This window comes from Mustela nivalis, assembly GCF_964662115.1.
Source record: "Mustela nivalis genome assembly, chromosome: 18".
NCBI classification, from domain to species: domain Eukaryota; kingdom Metazoa; phylum Chordata; class Mammalia; order Carnivora; family Mustelidae; genus Mustela; species Mustela nivalis.
In genome coordinates, this window is record NC_139037.1 from 16,514,225 (window position 1) to 16,539,787 (window position 25,563).

Consider the following 25,563-nt stretch of genomic DNA (forward strand, 5'->3'; position numbering starts at 1 on the left):
TTATGTGAGAATCTTTATTTTGACAAATAAGTGCAGTATAAAATATTAGACCTGAAAAGTAAAAAAAAAAAAAAAAAAAAGTAAAAATAAATATGTTTACAAATTATTGTAGAAAGAATACAAAAGGGTTAAAATTCTCAATGAGGAAAAACCAAAATGTGTCCAGTTGTATAAAGGCTCTTCCCTTGCAAGAAATGGGGATAAAGCTGAAGACCCAGTTTGGTTTCGCTGCTGAAAAAGGTACAAAATAACTTAGAAAAACCAGTCGAGGTCAAACGTTGTGAGCCCACTACTTGTACCTGCCTACTCTTGATTTGAGCAAAGTTGATAACCACAGTGCAAGGCAGAGCTGCTGGTAGGACAACGCGGAGTTTTCCATGCAGGAGTCAATCCTACCTTCACCTTCAAGTAAAAGCTGAAGAAAAACAAGCCCTTAGTGAAGTCTGAGCTCTGCAGTTGGCTGACCGGATTTCCTCCATTGTAGTGCTCAAAATAGTTTACTTGGCCAGCAAAAACACGGAAGAGCCTGGAACAACTGCCTTTAGTAAATGCCTGCTGCCTCTTCCAGCCTTAACGGGTCAGGCCCAACACAACCCAGCAGTCTTATTAGAAGCTCAAGGTCTATGTGATGCAGGGGTGTTGGCCGCACCCAGAAAACCCTTGTGTTCATGGGAGATGAAAGAAAGCACCAGGGTTTGCCAATCTGTGGCTCAGAGCACACTTTGTTCCTTTGTAGGAAGCACCTGGGCACACTAGAGGCTTGCCCCCTCAAGTCCTTGTCTACCTTAGTGCTGGTTCTGAGGGCTTAGCAGCCCCTACTGAGAATGGACATTTGGAGAGGGCAAGCAGGCACGCATGCAAGCAAATATCCACTAAGTCAAAGGCTTAGTCGCGATCCCAGGTTTCAAACCCAAGAGCTGAGAATAGTCTGTGGATTGCAAAGCTCTAGAAAATGCCTTCCCTCTTGCCCCCCCAAAAAGCAGAAAATCAAAGCCTCAAGGGGCATGAGAGAGAAAGGAAGAACCTTAGGATTTGGGAACCAATTCCATCTCTGATTTTGGTTTCCAGGAAAAAGCAAGCAAGTGCAATAATGACTTGGCTCTAAGGATTCCCTGGAGAAGCCACTGAGGATAATGCACAGTCTCAAAGATGACCAGCTTGGATTTGAGGCTTCACTTAGGGAATACTGAAAAGCTTTCCCTGGAGATGATTGTCAAGAACTGTAGCCTTAAAGTCATGCACGCTTAGCCAGCTGCTAAGGAATCTGTCCAAGCAGTTTCAAGATTGTAGTTAATTTGGTCAAAGGCTCCTAATCGGTTTTTTCCCCCACCTGCTGAGGGTAGGGGTGCCTGTGGCAGAGGGGCCTGTGAGACCCAGGCTCTGCCTCAGTTACCATCTTGAAAAACTTAACCAATGAGAAAGATGGAAGAGGTGACTGCATCACCTCGAAGAAAGCAAAGGGAGGAAACTCTCTTAGACTCATTGGAGTTTGAGAGAGGAATTCAGAAGTATTCAGGGTGAAATTCCTGAGCCCTCACTTCCTTTCTGAGCATGTTGGGGTTTCACCTTCCTGGGAGATAACTAAAACATTTCCTCTCCCAGCAGAGATCAGACAAGCTCATCTAGATGTCAGGCAGTTTCCAGGTGAGACCCACTCGGCCCAAGACCTCCTTACAGGCCCTGGCCTTTAGCACCACCACCATCTTTGTTCCTCCTGGCTGACTTTAGTTTCTAACACAGATACATACACACACTCAAAAACAATTCAGTGCCAGCTCCCTGCTAGTCTAGCTCATCCTTGGGATGTGGAGATGTGGAATGGAGTATGTCCCATAATAAAGCACCATTCCTGGACCCTGTTTTCTGATGCCCAAAGACCAGGCTTTTGGGCCTTGTATCTTAGGCACAATCTTATTGCATTGATAGCTAGATGTGGGGATGGGGGTGGGGACACATTACTAGCTGGTCCAGATCTCAGGAGTTCTCCCACCACCACTAGTTGTGTTCAGATTGTGTGGGAGAACCCCTTGCCACAGGCTGTCACTTACCTATCAGAAGTTGCCACTGATGGGAACTAAATGGTTTAGCACACTTCTGGGTTCCCTTTGGATCCTGGGGAAGGAGATGGAATCTTTCCCAGAGGGCACCACGCATTGCAGAGGCAAGCAGATGGATGGTGTGAAAACAAGTCTGTGGCCCCTGAGCTGGAATGGTGGGGTCTCCTGTAAGCAGAACTGCCCCAGACCATATAGTACAGTCACCGTTCTTTGCACTGCAGACTTGGCCTTTGGACCATTAATACACTAAAACAGCACACCCTCCTCCCTCCCACCCCATCTTTTCTCTTCCATTCCCCTTCCCTCCCTTACCCATTGCACTTTTCCCACTCTGCTTGGGGGGCTGTGTCACACCTCAGCAAAAGCTAAGCTATACTGCTCTGGCTTCTTCCCACATCGCCGGGCAATTATGGCCAGATACAACATGAGGAGGGCCACCCAGTAGCAGCCGTACAGGATGGCCCCAGAAACCAGGAAGGCTAGCTCTGTCTCACTGAACAGATCCTGGCAATAAGCTGTATAGGCCAGCCCCCCTAGAAGGACTGCCACCCAGATGGACACAGGGATGAGGCCAATGAAGTTCACCACGATGGTTTTTCGGCCAGAAGTGCCCCAGCCAGACTTGTTGATGGTAGCAATGGCAAAGATCTTGGCTGGCAGGAGGCTGGACATATAGAGAAGGGAATAGAGGGACATGAAGATCATTTCTGCGTTGCCCCGAAGGAAGCAGGCATAGGTAGCCTTGATAATGCCCACCAGCTGCACTGTCAGCAGGAAGAGGAGAATATTCCAGATGCGGCCTCGGTAGAAAAGCTGTATTACCGTGGCAATGAGGAAGAAGGGGAAGAAACCTGTGACCACTGATTCGTAGGTCATCCAGAGGTGGTGCTTATGGAACCACAGCGAGTTGTAGAGCCACTCCCGGAAGTAGGACTTGCTCCAGCGTGTCTGCTGGTTGAGCCACCGGAGGTACTTGGTGGGCGTCTCTGTGAGGCACTTGGAGCGTGCTGTATACTTAGTCCGGTAGCCGAGGCTCAGGACCCGGTTGGTGAGGTGGCGGTCATCTCCAAAGCTGCACTTGCTGCCTAGGAACTTCTGATGGTACCAGTCCTCCAAGAATTGCTGGAGGAGGCTGTTGCGGTACATGCCCAGAGGCCCACTAATGCACTGCACACAGCCAAAGTAGGACTGGCAGGCCCGCTCCACATTGAAGGCCATCCAGTACCGCACACTGCTCAGGAAGGAGATCCACGAGTCATACTTGTTGAGGATCTGCAAGGGAATCAGAGATGCTGGGCCTCCTCACCTGGGGACTTGAGCCCCGGGAGAGAGACACCTGAGACCCTGAGTCCTGCAGCCCACTGCTCAGTACCTGGCCATCAGTCCTAACCCAGCCAGAGCTGGAAAACCTGAGGCTCGGAGGAGCCAGCCCTACCCACTCACTCTCCCCATGCCCTCTTCCCCTCTGCACGGACTGTCCCAGTGACACTGCTCTAGCCTTCAGAGCCACCTGCAGTCTCAGGAAACAGCTTGTGGTGGTGGCAGAGAGAAGGGCTTGAGAAGGGTGCACAGCACCCCCCAGGCATCTGTCCTACAGCCAACTGTCTACAGTTGGAAAGCTGCTCAGGAAGACCTGATCTGTTACCAGCAGTACCTTGGGAAGATCTGGCCCCTTAATCTCGCCATACTGCCTTCTCACCATTCAGCGCAACCCTTCCCTAAGAACAAGGCTTTCTCAAGGGTCTCACTTGGGAGGTGCTCATTGCACTACGGTCAACAAGCACCCTCTGTGATCAGTAGCCACAGAACACTGAGCCCCTCCCAGCAGCATGGGCTCTGCTACATACCTGTTCAGTGATTTTCTTCTTCCTCAGGTTGAAAAAGGCCAGAAAAGAGATTGGGTACCTAGTGTGCCTTTTGATACTAGAGAGAACTATCCAAGAAGAGGCCCCCCCACACACACACATGCACTGCCCTGACACACCACAAACTCACGCACCTCCAAAATAATAGTCAAGATGCTCACTTCCCAGGCATACCCATTGGATTAGGAAGCAGAAAAGAGTCTGGACCCCACCCCCAGAAATCCCTCATTACTGCTTACTTGGACATCTCCTCCGACTCCCCCTACTTGGGGGTCCTCCTCCAGGACTCGAAGCATCTCGATGGTGCAGGCCGGATCCAGCACGGTGTCAGAGTCGCACACCTGTGGAGGGAGTGTGTGGTCAGCCCATTTTGACCTCCAGCCCGTGTCCACCGCATGCTGCTCACCTCTTCAGGGCCATAACCACCCTTTGTAGGATTCACTGCCACCACAAGCAAAGAAATCTATGCTAAATAGAATAGGTCAGATGAATAACAAAAAGTAAGGAAAAGGAGAGTTTAGATACCACATTGACAGCCAACTAGGCTGACAAAAGAAACCCTGGAGACTCTGTCAGGGAAACATGCTTAGCGCTGGGCTCATTTTTAGCCTCTATAGGGCCAGGCTCCATAAAAATGGTCTCAGAACATTTCCCTGGAGGAGAAGGAGGTACACACTGAAATCAGATGTCGGGTACAGTGGCTAGACCCGGCTCAGCAGACACTCCAGTTAAGGCCAAGAAATGGCTCTTGCCATGAGGCTGCTGCCCAAAGTGCTCTCCTAGACTAACATGGTCTTCCCAGTTTCAGCCGCTGATCTCCTGGACAACCCGCAGAGCACACAAGTGAAGGATGTATCCACCCGGCCCTAGGTACCCTGCTAATACCGCTGCAAGGCCCTCTGTGTGCTTTTGGCCAAGTGTCTAAGATCAGGGCATGGTATGTCCAAGGGCTGCTCTCACCCGGTTTCTCAGGAGCCTGAGTGTGGCACCTTAAAGCACTTGGCCACCCTGAACAGCTGCCTCCAACCAGAGCCTAGATCACGTCCTCCCCACATGCCCACCTTCCCTCGGGAGGCTCATGGTCTGATTCTAGCAGGTAGCTCCCTTATTAGTTGAATCTGAGCTATGAGCACTTACCCTTTTGGCTGACTCCTTATTTCCTGGAATATTACTGAGTTGACCAGGCCCAGATAATCACTGGCAGAACAACAGAGCAAACAACAGTATCCACAGATGAGCCTAAACCTTGCTTTGCAAAAGCCTAAAATCCTTTTAGTAAAGTTGCTAATGCCTGCAGGAAGGGGGCTGCCCCCTTCCTTGTTGGGTTTTCTCTTGCCAGGCTGGAAGACATGGTGGCCAGAGACAAGCAGCAAGATGTTGAAAGGGCTCCAGATAAAGCCATCACTCCTGTTCCCTTCTGCCTCCCCACCAGCACACCTTGGGAGAAGGTGCCTTGAGAGCCTCAGGCCAGACTCCCACAGCCCCTTCAGCCAACAGGCCAGGCTTTCCAGTGCTTTTGGTCTCAGGGTTACTTCCTGCCCTGTCCCTAACCCATTCTTCACGCAGCTCAGCTTCCTTCACTCCAGGGTGGTCTTTCTAACAGATCAGGGTAGGGAAGTTAGAGCTCTTGTCCGCCTGGGTTTCCCTACTGGTTGAAGCAGGGCTATCTCCTGTCACACCCACAGCAGGGCTATTGGAAGACAGGCTGAAAGCCACCAAACAGGGCTGAACCCCAGGCTGCCCCAGGCAGTAAGCCCAGAGCCATAAAGAAAAAGGCTGGCTCAGGTGTGTGAGCCTATTTGTTGATCCACCAGAATGAATCCACAGAAAATGATCCGTAAAGGAAGATGTGTGGCAGGTTTAGGGAATTCTGTGCTACAAGGGAGTAGACAAAGTCCCTGTGGCTTGAGCATGTGCCAGGGTTCAAGGGCTTTTCCTGTGCCTGCTGAGTCTCCAGGAAAGCTTCAGAGGCCCTGTGATCCTAGATAAACTGCAGAACCAAATGCCTCAACATCCCTCCGTATAAGGCCCTAGGAAGACAGAAGAAGGCCAATGTACCAATTCATCTGAGGATGCAACTTTCAAAAAAGCCCAAACCAAAACACTGGTGGCAAGCTAATTTTAGGTGGGTACAGTGGAGAACATTCAATGTCGATATACTCCACATGCCCCCAGCAAGACGGAGCTGGCACACAGGTGGGCTGCCAGACAGCCATTATTCATTCACAGGATGGGCAAGACCCTCTGGCATGTACGGACAAGAAATGCAACAGAGAAGTGGACATGTGGGTGCTGGACTGGAAACTGGGGTTCTCAGTGCAGTTTCTACTTGGTACTGAAGTGTGTGAGCTTTTCATTAGTTCTTTCTAGGTTTTGTTATTTGAAAGTTTGGGAGCTGTGTTAACCTAATAACCTTTCCAGCCTGGTGTCAATGACCTTTTTGACTGGACACTGGGAAGAATCTGTTCAGGGTCCTAGCCGTGCCAAGGACTGCTGCAGGATTAAGCTGCGGGATGAGCCACTGCTGTGTCCCTCCACTTCAAAACACGAATGTGACACTGGGTAGAGTAGGGCTCTCTGGCCCAGAACTGAAACAACAGTCGGGTGAGTTGGAGCATGATTTCTTCTGCTCCTTACCACACTCCTTAGGGACAGATTCTCCTCATGTTACCAAGGGTAAGGCCGAATGGATATGGTCAGACTGCCTAGGCTCAAATCCCACCTCTGCGCCTTACTGCTGTGTGACATTAGGCAAGTTACGTAACTTCTCCGGGCTTTCAGATTTACCTTCTATGAGTGGAAGTAGCAATAGTATTTATCCTCTAGGAATATTATGAGGGTTAAAAGGACTAATATGTAGGGATGCCTGGGTAGGCCAGTCGGTCAAGCATCTGCCTTCAGCGCGGGTCATGGTCCTGGGGTGGAGTCCTGTGCATCGACCTCCTTGCTCACTGGGGAGCCTGGTTCTCCCTCAGCCTGTCACTCCCCTTGCTTGTGCTCTCTCTGACAGATAAATAAAATCTTTTTTTTTTAAGATTTTATTTTATTTATTTATTTGACAGAGAGAGACCACAAGTAAGCAGAGAGGCAGGCAGAGAGAGAGAGGAGGAAGCAGGCTCCCCGCTGAGCAGAGAGTCCGATACGGGACTCGATCCCAGGACCCTGAGATCACGACCCGAGCCGAAGGCAGCGGCTCAACCCACTGAGCCACCCAGGCGCCTGACAGATAAATAAAATCTTAAAATAAAAAAAGAATTAATATGGGTTGCCTGGGTGGCTCATTGGGTTAAGCCTCTGCCTTCGGCTCGGGTCATGATCTCGGGTTCCTGGGATAGAGCCCCGCATCAGGCTCTCTGTTCAGCGGCAAGCCTGCTTCCTCCTCTCTCTCTGCCTGCTTCTCTGATTACTTGTGATCTCTCTCTCTGTTAAATAAATAAAATCTTTAAAAAAAAAAAAAAGAACTAATATGTATGAAGTGCCTACAATAGTGCATGGTATGAATTAGGTCTATCCACTTGGTAGCTCTTATTAGTACTGGGATACCAGGCCAGAGGTGCACACTAAGTCCCACAGGTAGGTAGAGAAGAACCAGGATTCCTTCCCTGGTCTTTATGACCCCAGGACTGCTGTTCAGAGCAGCATTGGCCTCAGTGCCCTCTGAAGTTCAGACGAAGGATGCACACAACACAAAGGACCTCAACCGGACCTAAAATCCCTGCCCAGTACGCCCAGCCCGCCGGACACATGCACACCCTTCTGGTAAAGGTGCGCTTACCTGGATGTAGTCCACTGAATCGCCAAGAGCCTTGAAAGCCGTGTACATGACCTCTCGCTTGCCTCCCCATTTCTGCATGATGCACGAAAAGGTGCTGCCTCGCACCACATCCCGCACGCGGTCCATGCCCTCCTGCAGGCTGGCCTCCGTCTCCCCATCCCCCGCCTCATGAAAGTTGCTGCGCCACACGAAGAAACCAGCTTGCTCAGTGCCCCCTAGCACCTCGTGGAAGATGTCCAGCATGTAGGCATCCTCCTGGCGATTGCCATCCACCACCATAACCACCTTGAGGTCAGCAAAGGCGATGCGCTGGGCTGAGCGCAGGCACTTGCGCAGGTAGTCAGGGTCCTCCTGGTAGGCGGCGATGCAGAGTGCCACGGAGCGCCGCGACCGCGACGGCACCGGGAGTTTGAGCGGCCGGCCAGCCCGCCGCATCCGCCGGTGCTCCAGGAAGGCGAACAGGCTCTGGATGAGCAGATGCAGGCCCAGGATGGCCCCATACAGGCCGAAAGACAGGTAGTGCTTCTCCGTGTGAATGAACTGGTAGCCTGTCACATAAGCTGCCAGGATGCCGCCCAGCACCGCCAGGGCAAACAGGCTGGTGCCCACCACACGCAGGGCTGTCGTTAGCTGCACCGGCATCTGGAGGGAGACAGAGGGAGGTGTGGAGTCAGGCGGAAGGCAGCAGAAGGCAGCATTTCCAGTCAGTGGGAGCAGGGGCATGTTCTCTGGGCCAGGCCCAGAACAGGGGAAAGAACCCACTCATTGAAACCATTGCCACTGACTGAGCGGGACGAAGACTGTGTGCTGACTCAGAAGCCAGGCCCCCAGGGTTCGAATGCCAGCTCTGCCACTTACTCTCTCTGTGCCTCTGCTCTGCCCCTTAGTTCATTCATCTGTGAACCGGGGACTGCAGCACTAACCTTGTAGCATCTTTGAGGGTGAAATGGATTACATATGTAAAGCGTTTCGAGTAGCATATTTTCTTGTTAGACCAAACCCAGAAAGAGCTATCTGATCCCCACCTGGTGGACAGCGATCCTGGGATCTGCCTGACCCAAAGCTCTTCTAGGCGACCTTCAGGAAGGATGAATCCGAGGCCCCAGGCAGCTCTGAGCACATGCAGGGCCAGGGAGGGGAAACTGGGGGGTGACCAGGGAGGCAGCCAGTAGCCAAGAGCTGCTGCTGCTGCTACTACTGCCTTTTTTAAAAGATTTTCTTTATTTATTTGACACAGAGAGAGAGAGAGATCACAAGCAGGCAGAGAGGCAGGCAGAGAGAGGGAGAATCAGGCTCCCTGCTGAGCAGAGAGATGGGGGGAGGGGCTGGATCCCAGGACCCTGGGATCATGACCTGAGGCTGAAGGCAGAGGCTTAACCCACTGAGCCACCCAGGCGCCCCTGGCCAAGAGCTTCTACCTGCTCTGTACCCACCAGGGTCCTACACAGAGGGAGGGAAGTAAAGCACAGCCACCCATGAGGCCCATGAACAAAGTGGGGGAGGAAAAGGTGAGAAACAGCAGGAAACATAAGGGGGGGGGACTTCTCTCTCTTGAAACAGCAAAATCACTAAGAGAAAGTTGCCCTGTGTTCTCTGCTATGTCACCTTTTTCTCATTTACTGTAGAGTCAGGAAAGAAAGGGAAAGCAACCGGGAAAAGCAGAGGAAAAGAGGAAATGAGAGCTGGGGTGTTGGTGCTGGTGAGCAGCTCTCCTGGAAACCCAGCGGTCAGGGCACCAGAGGGAACTGCAGCCACCACTGCAGCAGCCTGGGAGAGTGGCTGCTGGGATGCCCCATCCACTTGGTCCTAGTGCCCGCATGGCAGCTCCGTGCTGGTCCACCTGGCAATGCTGCCAGACTCCATCTGCACTCAGGCCTTAGTGCCGCATCTGCCCTGAGGAAAAGAGCTTAGTACTCAGCACCGAAGACTTGAGTGCTTGAGACACAGCTCTCTCCCCTCCTGACTGCTTGACCTCGCCCAAGTGGTCTGAGACTTTGGGTCCCCGCAAGGGGGGGTTCTAATGGTTTCTTGCTCCATAGGGCTCAGGTAAATAAATACTTTCCCTGTAATTAGAAACACTTCCTGCTCTGAAGAACTACCCAAGTTGAAAGGCTAATTGGGGAAGAGAGGAGGGGCTGATGATGACAGCTCCCCACTCCTCATTCTGACCCATGCCATCCCCCCATCCCCTTTCTTTGCCACCTGCCTGATCTGAAGATTCCCATTTCCAATGCTACCCACCCACCCTCTACAGCCAACAGGGGGTCTCGCTTCCAAGCCAGCCCCAACTCTAGGTCTTACTGGAACCAACCCTTGAGCCCCACTCCAACACAAATGCACCTTCTTGCCAGGGGAACAGTGCCTGTGCCCCTACCACCTGCCACACAGGACAGAGTCTGAGATTCAGGCAGCAGCAGCATTCCAGCAGCTGCGGTCCGGAAAGTGCTGTTGGCAGCCTCGCGGCTTCGGGAAGCTCGGCCTCCAGGCGCTCTGCCCCGCCATTCCTGGGAGCCTGCTTCCTCTGCAGGACTCCCCGCCTTCCCTGGTAGCTCCCCACACTCGAATGCGCCTACGGCTCAGGGGCCCCGAGGCCCTGCACCCCCCTCCAGGAGAGCCCCCTGCCCCGTAGCCCTCTAGACCTTACATGCCAAAGGGGCGCCCCAGGACACCACTGCCCACCTGCGCTCTGGGAGAGGGCCGGGGCCGCTGAGGCCAGCCCGGCAACCTGCCGGGTGCTGGCGCCCCGCCTCGGTGCAATGCCGGAGGCGGTGCCCACCAGGTTAATGCAGCCGGGAAGGCACTCGCCAGGCTTCTCACCCCCGCCTGAGCCTCGCCTTCTGGCAAAGGCGGCGCCGGCCACACCCACGTGCCGGTTTCCCACGACTCAGCGGGGAAGGAACGGAAAACCCAAAAAATCAGTCGGACCAGGCCCTGCTCATCTCCTCTGGGCCCCAGCCACCTTGGCAAAGTGTGCCTACAGACAAAGGCAGCATCTCCGGTGTCGTCGGCCCCTTCCTCTCCCGGGCAGGACCCCCAACCCCGCACACGAATTGGAGGCACTACCCTGGGACCCCGTACCCCACCGAGGACCAAAAATGTCCCGCAGCCAAAACCCCACGAGCAATTAGGTGCTGGTGCGGGCTCTGGCAGAGGCACCCCTGCCCAGAGAGGGGGCCATGCCACCTCAAGCGGGGAAAGGGGAACCTCGACCACCTCTCACCCACCCCCATTTCGTTCATTAGAGATCCGCTAGACCTCGGTCCCCGTAGGTAATGCGCACCCGGCTTCAAGGACACTACGTTGGGGGGCGCTCCCTAAGACACCTCCCCCCAGGTGACTGAAGGAGAAAACCCTCAGCCAAGGACGCACGCCGCCAATCTACACCCGAAACTTTGCGGGGTTGCCACTGTGCAGCCTCTGCAGCTGACAGGTGTGCCCTGCTACGGGGCCCACACGCGGCGGGATGGAAACTTGCGCACGGGGGCTGGGGCTTTTCCCCTTGCGCCTGGCCGGCCGGCCGCCCTCCCGGTCCCTCCGAGCCGGCTAGGGAAGGGGAGGCCGGGCCCGCAGATCCATGCGGCCGTGGCCCGGCTGACCCGCAGGGCCCAGAGAGCCCGTCATCTTGGTGCCGGACAGGTGCGAACCGCCGGGCGGGAGTGGGGGAGGGAGAGACTCCGACCAACCTCGTGCCCCGCACAGTCGTCCGCCCCCTAATCCATTCACAAAACAGAAGCCGCAAGGGAGGAAGGGAGGCGAGGCTGGAGGAGGAGAGGATGGAGGAAGAAAGGGAGGAGGGGTCAGTGGGGAGGGGGCTGCAGGAACCACCGCGGTGAAGCCTGGAGACACCGCAGCCCTCAGCCGGCCTCCCGGCGCCGGACGCAGAGCCCGCAGAGGCTGAGGGCGGGAGGGAGTAGCCGGTAGGGGTCCGCCGGGCTCGGCCAGCGGCACCCCTGGAGCCCGGCGCAGCCCCCGCGCGCCGCGGCGCGGCCCGCCCCTCCGATGTGGCCGGCTGGCCGGGCCCGCGCTCACCGTGCCGCCGGCTGCCCGCGCTCCGGTGCTCAGCAGGCCCGCGGCGGCTCCATGCCCCTCCTCCCGCTCCTTTCCGCCGCCGCGCCTCGCCGCGCCTCTCTCGCCCCGGTGCACCGCCGCCGCCGCCGCGCGCTCCGACTGACGAGCGCCGGCCCCACGGAGCCGCCTTTAAGTACCGAGCGCGTCCCCGCCGGGAGAGGCGCCCTCCTCCGGCCCTAGGGCCGGGAAAGTTGGGAAGAGTGGGAGGGCCCCCCCCTCCGAGGGCCGCGAGGGGCACCCCCTTATTGGCTCAGTCGGAGGGAGCTATAAGCGGCCGGCGCTCGGCGGGACGCGGGGACCCGCGTGCACGCGGCTCCAGCCGGTCTCTGCGCCCGGGGAAGGTGGGTTCTCCCAAGGCGGCCAGAGGACGAGCTCCTCCGCGCTTGCCCCGGGGCCAGCTGCCCAGGAGGAGGCGGTCATTGTGCTCAACCTGGAACCTGGAGCCTTGTTAACTTTCAATATAACCCATAGGGACTTCCAAAACTGTTAACTCTCCATCTCTCCATTCCGCCACCCTCGCGCCCGGCTTGAAATCTACTCACTCTGCAAAACCTCCGAGGCGATGGAAATCTTCCCCCGACTGCGGCACGCGGAGGGGCTGTTCGCTGTATAGGGTACTCCCTAAAACCAAGACAGCAGAACCTTCCTGCCCGAAAAAAGAAAAAAAAAAAAAAAAAAAAAAAAAAAAGAAGAAGAAAAAAAAAAGCTCATAAGAGTAATTGTCAAATATAAAAAGACTGTTCCAAGAAGGTGTTAACAATTGTGACAAGCTTAGCTTTAGATTCCGCAGTGGGGCGCTGATGACTTTAAGGGTTTGCAAAAGCTCCAAATGGTTTTGCAGGAACCTTGGAAGTTCCTGTGTCTTAAAGCCAAAACCAACTCCTCCTCCCCTTTTCTTACACCTTTATTTCCGACATCCGTAACCTCCTAAATCCCCAACTGACCTTACAGCCAGTGGTTTCCAGGACCCCAAAAGCTGCTGCTGGACTTGGATGAAATGGGGTGGGGTCAGGGAGAGGTAGGGGAGTTGTCAGCAGAGCAAGTTTAGAAGCAGTTGAATTAGACCCCGATTCCTAAATCTCGGAAAAACTTGAAGAGATAAAGACTAGTAAAAAATGAATTTACATGTCCTCCAAACACACAAAGATAATTTCCATCACTTCTTCCCAAGCTGCAACAAATTTATAGCAACATTAGTTGCAGTCTATAAGCTGCTCCTCTTAGAAATCTTAGGGGCTGGGGCACCTGGATGGCTCAGGCAGTTAAGCCTCTGCCTTCTACTCCAGTCCCCACTCAGCAGGGAGTCTGCTTCTCCCTCCACCCCCTCCCCTACTCATGTGCTTATGCTCTCTCTCTAATAAATAAATATAATCATAAAAAAAAAAGGAAACAAAGAAATCTTAGGGGTTCAGGGACTTGCCTGCCCACCCTTACTCATGCTCATTGCTGAGTTCCTCAGGCACACAAAAACCCCTGGCAAAGACACCTGCTTCACCCCCTCACATCTTGCAGTAAAGAAATCAAATCATTTCTTGCTTTGGCTTGAGAAAATCATCACTAATACACTATATGGTTTAAGCATCCTTTGTGTGTGTGTGTTTTTAAAAACTAGTATTGAATCCACAATGGGAATATGTTTTGAACCTGAGATGGGCCCTAAGAAGAGCTAATAACACATATGGAGAGAGGCAGCTTTGGTTAAGAGGAAGGCTTTGGAGTCAGTTCTGCCACTAGCTGTGTGGCACTAACCTCAGTGTCTTCCTCCCAAAAATGGGACTGAGTATTTGACAGGGTTGTTACAAGAATTGAGGACACTGGCTGAGAGCAGGTGCTCAGTAAAAATTAACTCCGGTTATCCTCAACCAGAGGACGGCATCTGTTTGCCAGTGTTCTGGATTCTACAAGCTCATTCCTCCAGGATGTGATCCTCAGTGACCAGAAATTCAGAGATCAGTGTCACTGAAAAACACCTTGCCTCCAAGGCATGATGGACTCCCCTAGAGCCCTGATCCACCTCCTCCACATCCAGGGGCATCATCACAGAGCCAGACACTGGAGGAGCTATCTGATCCCACCTCCCACCCAAATCTGAAATCTGCAACATTTTAGATCAGGGAAAACAAGCAGGGTCTTGGGGTGGGGGGACAAAAATGAATGAATCAGCCTGATGGGAGTGAATATCCCATTTGAAGATGTCCCTGTAAGAAGGGTGCAGGTACCCTGTTGTCAAGAGAAATCAGAAATCCAGATATATAGATAGAGAGCACCAGCTGGACGTGGGGGGTGGGGAGAGAAAAGCGGACTCCCCTGTGCTGAGCAGTAAGCCCAATGCGATGCGGGGCTATATTTCAGAACCTTGAGATCACAACCTGAGCTGAAGGCACACACTCAACCGACTGAGATACCCAGGCGCCCAGAAATCCAAATTTTTTAAAAAAAGATTTATTTTGGGGGTGCCTGGGTGGTTCAGTTAAGCCACTGCATTCAGCTCAGATTGTGATCTGGGATCGAGTCCCACATCGGGCTTCCAGCTCCATGGGGAGGCTGTTTCTTCCACTGACCTTCTCCCCTCTCATGCTCTCTCTCACTCTCTCTCTCAAATAAATAAATAAATAAATAAATAAATAAATAAATAAATAAAAGTCTTATTTTAGAGGGGGAGAGAGAGAGCATGCAAGCGGGGGGAGGGGCTAAGGGAGACAGAAACAGACTCCCTGCTGAGCAGGGAGCTGGACAAGGAGGAACTCCATCCCAGGACCCCAGGATCATGACCTGAGCCAAAATTAAGTCAGCCACCCAGGTGCCCCAGAAATCCAGATTTTTATGTGGAATCTCCTTATTTTTGAGTGTTGGCAACTAATTCAAATGTTGGGAAGGAAAAAAAAAAAAAAAAAAACAGCCCACAGGCCAGGCAAAATGTGTCTGTGAGTCATACACAGCCCACTGACTGCTTATAAGTGACCTGTTTAGAAGCTGAGAGAATGGAGCAGCCAGTTTGGAAAGATCCTGTCTGTCCTCAACACAACAGCATCATGACTTCTCTGGGAGCAAGCTTCCTGAGGTTGTTCCAGGAACATCTCATGCCTAGTTAATTTCTAAGGCTTCAACTTTGTCCCACGGGCTTATTGTCTATCTCACTCAGGTGGCTCCAGGGAGTTTTATAGGCAGTGGGCTAGTCAATTAAAAACTCCTAAATGAACAGCAGGTCCAGGTGCAACATCATTGGCTTGGCCCCCTGACTGGCTTCCCCTGAGAAGCAAATTCTCTTTTTCTGATCTGCAGAGCCAGCGACCCTGTATTATCAGATGGCAAGAAGAATCTTTACCTTTGTGGCCAGTCTGTGCTAGGGAGGATTTGCCTGTAATTAACAGCCAGTTTGCAGTGCCCTATTTGCAATCTTCTCTTCCAGGGGAGGAGGGCAGGCGAATCTTTAAGGGGCTGATACAATAAAGCTCAAGGTTATCTCTGCTTTCCACTGGGGATTGAAGAATAGGACTAATTCCACACCCACTCACTTAAAAACATGAATTCAGATGTTGCTGAACTGGCTCTTACATCGGTTCCGAAGGATAAAGCCTCCCTATTCAGCTCAGCAATAGAAAATGTGTGTTGCATTCCAACATTCATTTGACAAACACTGAACACCAGCCCCGAGAAGGGAATGATGCTTTGGCACCAGGAAGTCTCGGGCTGGTCCCTGCCACCTAGACAGTCATCCATTTTGAAGACAAATACCTTGAAAAGTGGCAGTTTATAATTAGATGTTGATGAGAGAATCCAGCTAGAAGAATTTGAGGATTTCAGGAAAGAGATCTCTGTGAGCTGGAGTGGGCTGAGCAGAGTTCCCTGGCGAACTTGAGCTGACTATGTAGAAAGACAAGAACATTCTAGATGGGAAGAAGAGCTTTAAGAACAAGAGCAGGTGGGAGGCTTGGGTGGCTCCATTAGTTGAGGGGCCAACTCAGTTTCGGCTCAGGTCATGATCTCCGGTAGGGGGAACTTCCTCATGAGATCGAGCCCAGTGCAGACCCCCTAACCCCAGCTCAGGCTCTGCACTCTGTGGGGAATCTGCTTGAGATTCTCTCTCAGCCTCTCTCTCTGTCCTCCCCCTGCTCCCACTCTCTCTCTGAAATAAATTAATTAATCTTAAAAAAAAATGTACACTGAAGAACTTGCAACGGTACCTGCTCCAAGGAGGGCCTGACGAGTTGTAGCTGCTGAGGAGGAGGATGTGCTAAGGACAGATTCTGGAGCCTTGAGTGACTGAATGAGGAGCTTGCATTTTATGTGGCAGTGATGGAGAATTCTTGAAGTCCGTGCAAGGTGGGAGTAAGTTACACGTATTGTCTGGGGACAGCTGAGCTGCGGTTTTGGGGGCTCAGGAGCGGGAACAGGTATCGGAGGTGTGTTAACAAGCCAATAAGCCAGAGCAAAGGGGTGCTAGGGCGGCGGGCACTGTTGGTGCTGTCCTCAGGAAGTGTCCCTGCAGGCAAGCGCTGTCACTCTCTTGGGCACAAGTGAGGGCCGAGATGAGGGGATCATCAAGAGAAAGAGACTTCTGTCGTTTGGGGTGTTCAAAGGGCCATTTGCCAAGCTTTGGTGGGTTTGAGGTACCTGAAGCTGACAGGTCCACCAACAAAGATTTCACCTTTCTGCCACTCTTCACATCCGAACTTGTGAAGGGCTCAAACACCTTGCACCAAGAGGAGTCTGCCATCCAGTGTCCCTTGTCACGGCTGGGGCTTGAAGCTGCGGGACAAGCCTGCCAGGAGTCAGGTGCTGCTCCGCTGCTCTCCTATCGAGTGACGGAGCAGGGCGGGGGCAGAGGGGCTTTCTAGAGCCACAGTGGCCCCCTCAGCCTCTGACCTCACGCTTCAGTGCTCCTCGATGGCGTGCAGCCCAGGGCTTCCAGGGAAGCAGAGGAGACTGGGGGATGACAGCCAAGCCAGCGCTCCAGGCTCCATCCCATCAACTTCTCTGTGCTGGCCATAATCAAAACCTCTTGAAGCTAATGACGGTGAATTTAAACTGGCCTCCAAAGAACAGCAGGTTTTGTCCCCCCAGCTGACTAAACAGCGCTTCCTCTTCAAGGCAGCTTAATCTGCAACACTAGTTAATACATAATTCCAAGTGGAAAGTATGTGCTTTGACGACAGCAAGGCAGCTATGACCCAACAAAGTTATCCTTTCATAACTTGCCCCTCTTACAGACAAGTACTCTGTAATCAGTACCCTTGCTGGGGGCTCTGTTTGACAAAGCAGGTGTAAGAACTTTTCGGTACTGCAGTTACAATGGTGAGATTTTAACTCCAGGCTCTCTCTCTCCCTCCTTGGATGGAAGAATCTTTTTCATTTCAAATTAAGGGGCCTCTGCTCTGCTGGCGACAGAGCAGACAGTGCCCACTAAGGGGTGAGGTTCTTTTATGCTGGCTGGAAGGTCAGGATTAGGAGGGCACACCAGAAAGATAACCCCGTGTATCAAACCAGACCTGGAGATGGTTTTCTTGGAATCCTGAACAGCAAAAGCTCTTCCAGGCCATTTTTCCTCTCTCTCCTTCTCCTAGGTGAATGCAGGGGGAAAAAAATCCAGAAGACAATTTTCAACCATAATCTCCTTCCTGTTGGGATATTGTACAGCCACTAAGAATTATGCTCATGAAGAGAACATAGGAATCTGCTGAAATGCTTATGATGCAAGGTTAACTAAAAAAGGCAGGATACAAACTTGTTATGTATGAATGACTACATTTATGTTCTTGTTTTCTTTTAAATCCTATAAATTAAAAGGCAAGAGAGAAGTTCACTCAGATTATCAGGATCAGGTCTTGTCTGGGGTAGTGGAACAATAGATTTTTCTCCCTTTGCCTTTCTCTCTGTAGTCTCCCTATTTTCTATCAATATAATAATTTTGTAATAAAAAGGTACTTTAAGGGGCGCCTGGGTAACTCGGTGGGTTAAGCCTCTGCCTTCAGTTGAGGTCATGGTCTCGGGGTCCTGGGATTGAGCCCCGCATCAGGCTCTCTGCTCGGCGGGGAGCCTGCTTCCCCCTCTCTCTCTGCCTGCCTCTCCATCTACTTGTGATTTCTCTCTGTCAAATAAATAAATAAAATCTTTAAAAAAAAAAAAAGGTACTTTAAAATGATATAAATCCTGAATTTATAGAATTTCCTCCTAAGCTGGGGCTAGGTGCGGTATAGTCTATATTATACACGGGTTCAAGTAAAAAGGGTTTGGAAACCTCAGCAAAGAAAGCGGTAAAGGGGCACCTGGCTGGCTCAGCAGGGCTGACTCTTGATCTCGGGGTTGTTAGTTTGAGCCCCACATTAAGTATAGGAATTACTTTAAAAAAAAGGAAAAAGGAAAGAACAGTCAAGTCAGGAGGGCCAAGATATAGACAGGATTAGTGGTAGTCAAAACATGAGTAATTTGCTTTATTTAAATCCTTCCCTTTGAGAGAATTTAGCAGAGAAGGAAGAAGTATGCATAGCTGTGCTAGCTCATCTAGCACCTTTAGTGAATTATAAAAAGTTTTCTTCCTGGCAGCATAGCTAGGAGCCACGGCACATGGCTTGTGTGGCACACCCCAGCGGGAGTCAGGCCCCATTTATCCCCTCATCCAGGATCGTGGTGATCCTGGGTAAGGGAGGGAGGTGCACGGGAAGATGGGCTCTAGGTGGACCCTGAAAGGATGCTTATCCTGGAAAAAAAAGGATCTCCAAGAATGATGATGTCAACAGCTTTACTCAGCTTTACACTGAGGCTAGAGGAAGCCCCAGGAAGAGGTTCTGCTCTGGGTGTTATCAAGTGCCCCCCCCCCGGTCACCCCTCCCCTCCAGTGCGCACAAAACTCATTGTATCCAAAATGGACCCGTGCACACTTGCTCAGTTACACAAGCACACACCCACTTTCTGGACTTCAGTAGAACACAGTCCCAGTCTACCTTCCCGGCCACTGTATCAGCAGCAGGAGGGAAACAGATCCCTTAAGGTAACCTTGTTCCAAATTCACTGAGGTCTTGTTACAAGAACATCAACAACAGTGTTTAAATGTGCCGGCATTTCTGCTTCAGTCCTCTTCCTTGATGAAACACATCATTAGTCATTGTCACAGAGGAGGTCAAAAGATGGATCTTCCATAAAACCAATTAAAGAAGAGCCAAGGGTGGGGGCAGTTTCCATCAACTCCTTCATGGGGAATGCCCTTCCCCCAATGAAGCATGGCCTACTATCAGATTTTGTTCTTAGCTAGACACCCCCTTAACACACACACAGACACATACTCACACACTTTTCTCACGAGGTAAACTAATGCAGGGGTTTTGGCATCTGGCCGCTGCACATTAGACTTCTAAAACCTTGGAGCTTTTCACAAAACACGACTGCCTGGTCCCTATCCCAGATCAATAGAATCACTGGGGGTGAACCCCAGGCTTGGTTTTTTTTTTTTTTTTTTTTTAATTCGTTAGGTGATTCTACTAGTTTCCAAGGTTGAGAACGAACACATCCTGAGGATGCTCATCAGCTGAGATCTGCAAGCGCGTCGCTGGCTCCCGGAGGACTGCGGAGAGCCAGCCAACCCCGGAGGCGAGCTCCAGAGCGTGGAAGTGTCTGTCCGTTTTCCTCCAGCACCGTCTTCCTCTGCCACCCCTGTCCGAATTAACTGGCCTTAAAAACTGAACAGTGAACGAATGAGCTACCAAGCCCGAAGGAAAAAAGGAAAAGGAGAAAGGGAGAACACACACAGAAGAGGACAGGGCCAGATGGGCAGATCAGTCCCCACAACTCGGCAATATACCTGGAACTGGATTGACGTCGTCTCTTTGTTGGCAAAGGTGCTGTCTGCCTTTTCGAGGAGAACTGGGGGGTGTGGGGAAGCCAGCCAGCCCTTGTCAATGGAAGGACACAAGCTGCCAAAACCTGACTTGGATTACCTTCCAGTTTCTAAACAAAAGAACTTCTGCACTTTGGGGCTTTTCCTACCCAAAGGATGGGTTAGGGTAACGGATCTGCGTTGCTCTCTTTGGGAGCATGGAGTGCCCATGACCATATCTCTCCCCTGGTCCTGGCCTTGGTCAGGGAGAAATCCCTATGTGGATGACGCTGCAGCCTTCAACTCTGATGCTCACAGTTTCTTTGGGGGAGTTCGCTGACCCCCACCCCCGCCCCCACAGCTCTCTGAGGCATCAGCACCACCATGCTTTCAGCAAAAACAGCCTAATTTCAGGCTGGCCCTTCCCTTGGATTAATATGGTCACCACAGGATCTGAAGTTTTGAAAGTGCTGTGTGGTCTATAAAGGTGTGTTGTATGTTGGGGTGGGGGAGGGCGGAGACGACTGTTCAAGCTCTAGAGACTCTGCCTGTGCAGAGCAGGTGGCTCTGTGCTCCCCAGCGCCAGGCTACCTCCGCGTGCGATGACTGGGGCTGTGCATCAGAAAAGCCCCACCCAGGCACCGTTCAGAGCAGGCTTCAGTTCCAAGGCAGAGAGTGAAGATTAAATCTTACATCATTTAATAAGCCACTTAAAGGCCCCTGCCGCTTTCCACAGCTCCGTGGCAGAGAGGGCGCTCCTGCTGCTCGGGAGCTCCCTGCAAACTGCCCTTTGCTGACACCCACAGCTCTCCCTCTGCTGCTCTTGGGGGGAGGCAGGCGTTGGCCGACAGGCTGAGCCTAAGAACTAGGGAACAGAAGAACAAGGTTCTCTGCCCTCGTGCACTCACATCTCCCCTTCCCCTGTCTTTTTTTTGCAAAAACTTTTGTGTCTGGACCTTATTTCTCCCTTCTGCAACAAAGGGCTGTTCATTCCGATCTCATTTTTTTTTTTTTTCTCGAGAGAGAAGGTATGGAATAGAGCTATCAGTGTATACAAGCAAGAAATACAGACGTAACAGATCACAGTTTAAAACGATCCATTGTGATCATTCTGAACAGGCAATCTGAGAACTGACGCCCTGCTTCCAGGAGATGAAAGGGTAAAAGAAGCCAAACCAAAACAACCGTAAACCTTCAAAGGGGATGTATCTGGGCTGTGACTGGATCTATGGGAAGACTTTCCATACTTCCTGTACTGTACACATCTTGGCCATCTTGGGTGTCTGCTACCTTTGCCACCCCCAGGAAGAAGAACACACCTTTAGACAAGCAAGTTATGACAGCTGTTCAAGTATAAGAGCAGGAGGGCTGGGGAGTTTTAGCAGATCCCATCTCTAGTTGCTGGGTCAACAAAGAGGTCAAACACGAGACACAGAACAAATTCTGGTGTCTGAGCCTGGGTTTGGTGTGCGAGGACACTGCTCAGAGGGAATCATGGCTGATGTTTCGCTTGACATAGTCGTCCACTTAAACAAGCAGGGAACCACTTTCCTGGTCCTCACTTACATTAAGAACACTTTTTTTTTTTTCCTTTCACGATTTGGAAATAGATACTCTATGGGGAATAGCAAACACAGTGGTTAAAAGCTCAGCTTCAGGAGCCAGACTGCCTGGGTCCAAATACTGGTTTAGCTACTTATCACTGGGTATGTAATCTAGGGTGAGTAATTAGCCTCTTGGGTGCCTCACTTTTCCCATCTGTAAAACAGGGATAATAATAATACCTACCTCACAGGCCAGGTGGGAGGATTTAGTGGATTAATAGATCTCAAACGCACAGAAGAGCACAATAAACTCTTCACAGCGTGAGGATGCTGTTCAGTGATGTGGAATGTGTGGATGTCATTTGCTCTGCACGTTACAAGATGAACTTGATGCTCTGAAGGGCCGCCAGACCCAGTGTCCTCAATCTGGTTTGGGAAACGTGGTCCCTATCCTGGGGACACTGCAAACCTCTTGAGAGGGCATCCCCAAACAACCAGGGTATAGTCTCAGAACTGAGAGTCCAGTAAAAATAATTTCTGGTTTTTAGTAGGCTGTATGCCCAGCCTGGGGCTTCAACTCACAGCCCCTAGATCAAGAGGCATGTCCTCTACCAACAGAGCCCGCCAGGTGACCCTGGCAAGAATCCTTTTTAGAAGACCTGTAGAGGCTCAGGATTTCTTTCCAGGAGAGTCCTAATAAGCTAGTGAGTATACCTGCAAAGTGTGTCATTGTGCCGCCATCGGTGGTTTGGGTATACTGAACACTCCAGCCCCTGTGGCTTGCCCAGTCCTTAAATTGTTTAGAGCATGGTCTCCACACTTCTGCTGTGGAGAGTGAACCGGTATCTCATGGGTATTAGAGCAATGCCGACTGAGCAGAGGGGAATGTAGATCAGCACACACTTTCTGGTGGACATGGTGGTACAAACATTTAAAAATGTCCAAAGCCAGGCACCTGGCTGGCTCAGGAGGTACAGCATGCAACGCCTGATCTTGGGGTTGTGAGTTTGAGCCCCACACTGGTTGTGAAGATTACTTAAAAATCTTAAAAACAAAAACTAGCAATGTTCAAAGCAGCACGATCCAACATTTAGACCTCTTAGGACCTATCCTGTAAAAACGCTTCAGTATGCAAAGAGGTACATTGAGAGTTCCTGAAGAATCACTGGAAATTAGAAACAGCTCAATGGACCATCAAGAAACAAATGTCTACACCCGCTGTAGCTCATCTACACTGCAGGAGACATGTGCCATCACAAAGGACAGGGAGCTGTGAGTAGTGACAGGACAGAGTCTCGTAAAGACATAAAACTAAGAAAAAAAATATGTGGGACACTATTTATGGTTCAATCCTATTTTGGCTTTTGAAAGCAGTAATGCAGGCCTGTATTCATTTTGGAGAAGCGTGAGAGGCAAGAAAGATCTGAAGGGACACTGACGACACCACCAGCGGTGATCCTGGGGTTGGAGTGGAGGTGAAATTGGGCGCATTTTTCTTTTCTTTTCTTTTTTTTTTTTGTTACATGTATTACATTTGTTAGAGTTGATGTATTACATCAACATTATAACATCATATATATATATGATGATGATCAACATTACATTTGTTAGAGTTGATAATAACATATGTGATCGGAAAACACACTCACATACCCGGACACAGCCAGGTATCCGTACTTGAGGTCTCAGTTGCTGGCGGGTATCCTCAGAGGCGGCCCAGGGCAAGCACAGGGTCTTGGTTGGCACCCCTCAGCATGTGTCGGTGGACATCAGACTCTATCTTCATGGGACACACATGCTCGGGCTCACCTGGATATATGAACCGTGAGTTTTCTTCCCAAACTGCATCTATACTCATCTGGAGGTTGGGGAGGAGGCTCTCTAGTATTTAACAAACGTTTGAGAGTCTGGCTAAGACCCAGGAGACCAGGGGTCAAATCCCACCACAGGGGAGTAACAGTAGCTGGCCTCCCTGTTCCAAGAGGCTGTTGTGAGAAGCAGGGGAGGTTTTGGATGCAAAACGGCTTTCCAAATGACAAGGAACGCAGAGCAACTGCTCTTCCTTATGCTGTGTCCCACGGGGCCTGCACAGGGTCGCAGGAGGGAGGACAGTCCCTGAGCCCTCCTGGCCGCACAGAGCTCCGGAGTCCGGAGGAAGAACCCTACGTAGAGAAGGACAACAGCGGACGACCCTCTGCAGCAGCCGGCACGGCCCCCTCCAGGGCGGGTGGTGAGGGTCTGGGTCCCCTCCTCACCTGCCAGCATGCAGCCCTGAGCCCCGCCAGCAGGGAGGAGTGCCCCAGCCAGCGCCCAGGAAGACAGCTTCCCAGCCCCCAGCAGCACCTCCGTTCCCAGCTGGGGTGGCGCGCACTGCAGTCAGCCGGCGGCATGTGACTGCAGAACGTCTGCAGGACTTGCTGGAGGACACAGCAGCCCAGGCGCCCGCCGTCAGGCACCGGCGGCTACCGCTACCGCTCCACAGCCTGCCTGGAACTCGGCTCTCCTCTCCCCCCCTCGCCCTTACCACCGACATTCCGGCTGAGATGCTGCAATTCTCTGCAAAAAGACTACAGAAGCCAGTTGGGTTTAGTACAGGTCAGATGAATCATCCCCCAACTCGTTCCTCCTAACGGAACCGCTTTCAGATGCCTCAGCCATACCCCTGCCTCTGCTGAGCAACCCGGGCAGCAGGCAGGTGAGGCTCTCCCAGACCAAGGGGGCGGGGAGGGGGTAGACTGGCTTTCCAGAGAAGGGGGGTGGTGAAGAGATGGGGCTTGCCACTTCGTTGTGATGGAGGAAAAAAACCCTTGGGGCTAGAGGCATTTTCCATATTACAGCTTTCAGCCATGTGGCCTTAAGCACTTGACAAAAAGAAGCTGAAGGGGCTGCCCCCGCCTCCTTGCTGAGAGCGGTCTGCAAGGCTCCACGGGTCCAGTGCCCCGTACCCAACCCCACCAATTCCCCTTCCCTCAAGCTCACTGCCCTGGAGCCAGCCTGGCCTCCGGCCTGTCCTCAAACCTGCCGGACATACTTTCAGCTCCAAGCCTGTGCACTTGTCCTTTGCTTTGTCTGCAATGTTCTTCCGCCAGAACATCTTCCTGGTCACTCCCTCGCCTCCTTCGGATCTGTACGCAAATACCAACTTCCCAGTGAGGCCCTCTCTAAACAACTGATCGAGAGGCGCCTGGGTGGCTCAGTGGGTTAAGCCTCTGCCTTTGGCTCAGGTCATGATCCCAGGGTCCTGGGATAAAGCCCCGCATCATTGGGCTCTCTGCTCGGCAGGGAGCCTGCTCTCCCCACCCCACCCCTGCCTCTCTGCCTACTTGTAATCTCTATCAAATAAATAAATAAAATCTTTAAAAAAAACAAAATACAATAAGTAACTGATTGAAACGTACAATCTGCACCCACCTTCCTGACTTAATTTTTCTCTACAGCATTTACCCTCACTTGACATTCTGTCTCCTGTATTGTTTATCTTCTTTATTATCTGTCTCCTGTACAACAGGAGCTTCCCCCGAGGCAAGTTCAGTCTGCTTTGCCCGCTCCAGTGTTCTCAGTGCCTGGCACGGCATCTGGCACACAGTAGGTGCTCAGTAAATGGGTCTCACCGTGGCTGTGATTTGCTCTGCTATCCTCCAGTCCCTGGCACCTTGGCCCTTCTACGTAGATGGGTGAGCAGAGCCACTAGGAAGGTGAAGGGATGAAGGAGCGAAGTGAAGAGGGGAGAGGAGTATCAGCAAGTACAGAGAGATGGTACGGAGCCCAGTGACGGTCAGGAGATTTCTGATTACGGAACAGAGGGCTTGTAGAAGGGCACTTGCCAAACAGGAGGAATCACACGGCAGAGACGGAGACCCTCCAGAAGACTCTCCAGGAAGGCACCTGAACAAGCAGTCGAAGCTCAGGAAGTAGACGTGGGGCTTGGCTGCAGCCTTGTCTCTTGCTTTGGAGCCATCCTCTGTAGGCCAAGGGGCTACGGACAGCAGGCCTGGAAACAGGAGTAAGAAGCTGGGAAGGGAAAGGAGGGACGGGGCCAAGTAAAAGACCACACGGATGGCCCGAGGGAGTCTGTATGGCGGACGGCTGGGCAGTGGAAGGGACCAGAGGGGAGAGGCCGAGGCAAGTTCAGTAGGACTGCAAGGGCAGCAGAGAGAAGGTGGGTGGCCTTGAAGGAGGGAAGAGACGGGAGCAAGCTGGGGGACACTGCTGTTACGTGTTCCAGAGAACCAGACACACCTCATGGGCCCTGTGGAGGGGGGCATCATTCTGCTCCTCCACGGGCCATGGATTTCTTTGCCTCTTTCCTTCTTTCTTTCCTTTTTTTAGTTTTATGTTTTTATTAGCCCTAAGTTCTTTTTTTTTTTTTTTTAAGTTTGCTTATTTTTTTAGTAATCTCTAGCCAACGTGAGGCTCGAACTCATGATCAAGAGTCACATGCTTC

General features: G+C 51.8%; 1 protein-coding gene across 5 annotated transcripts in view; it reads right to left on the reverse strand.

The window, feature by feature from the left end:
* Positions 1 to 25,563, reverse strand: part of HAS3 (hyaluronan synthase 3) — a 27,384-nt gene continuing 1,821 nt past the window's right edge. The window contains exons 1-5 of one of the 5 annotated variants that reach the window (XM_082711727.1): positions 22,773 to 22,817; positions 12,308 to 12,411; positions 7,698 to 8,339; positions 4,162 to 4,263; positions 1 to 3,329 (exon numbers count right to left, since the gene is read on the reverse strand). In XM_082711727.1, coding sequence (XP_082567853.1) covers positions 2,406 to 3,329; positions 4,162 to 4,263; positions 7,698 to 8,339 — 1,668 coding nt within the window. In that variant the 5' untranslated portion in view covers positions 12,308 to 12,411; positions 22,773 to 22,817 and the 3' untranslated portion in view covers positions 1 to 2,405. Of the gene's footprint in view, positions 3,330 to 4,161; positions 4,264 to 7,697; positions 8,340 to 11,726; positions 11,932 to 12,307; positions 12,412 to 15,949; positions 17,326 to 22,772; positions 22,818 to 25,563 lie in introns of those variants that run through there. The other 4 variants (XM_082711724.1, XM_082711726.1, XM_082711723.1 and 1 more) reach the window with 4 other exon arrangements.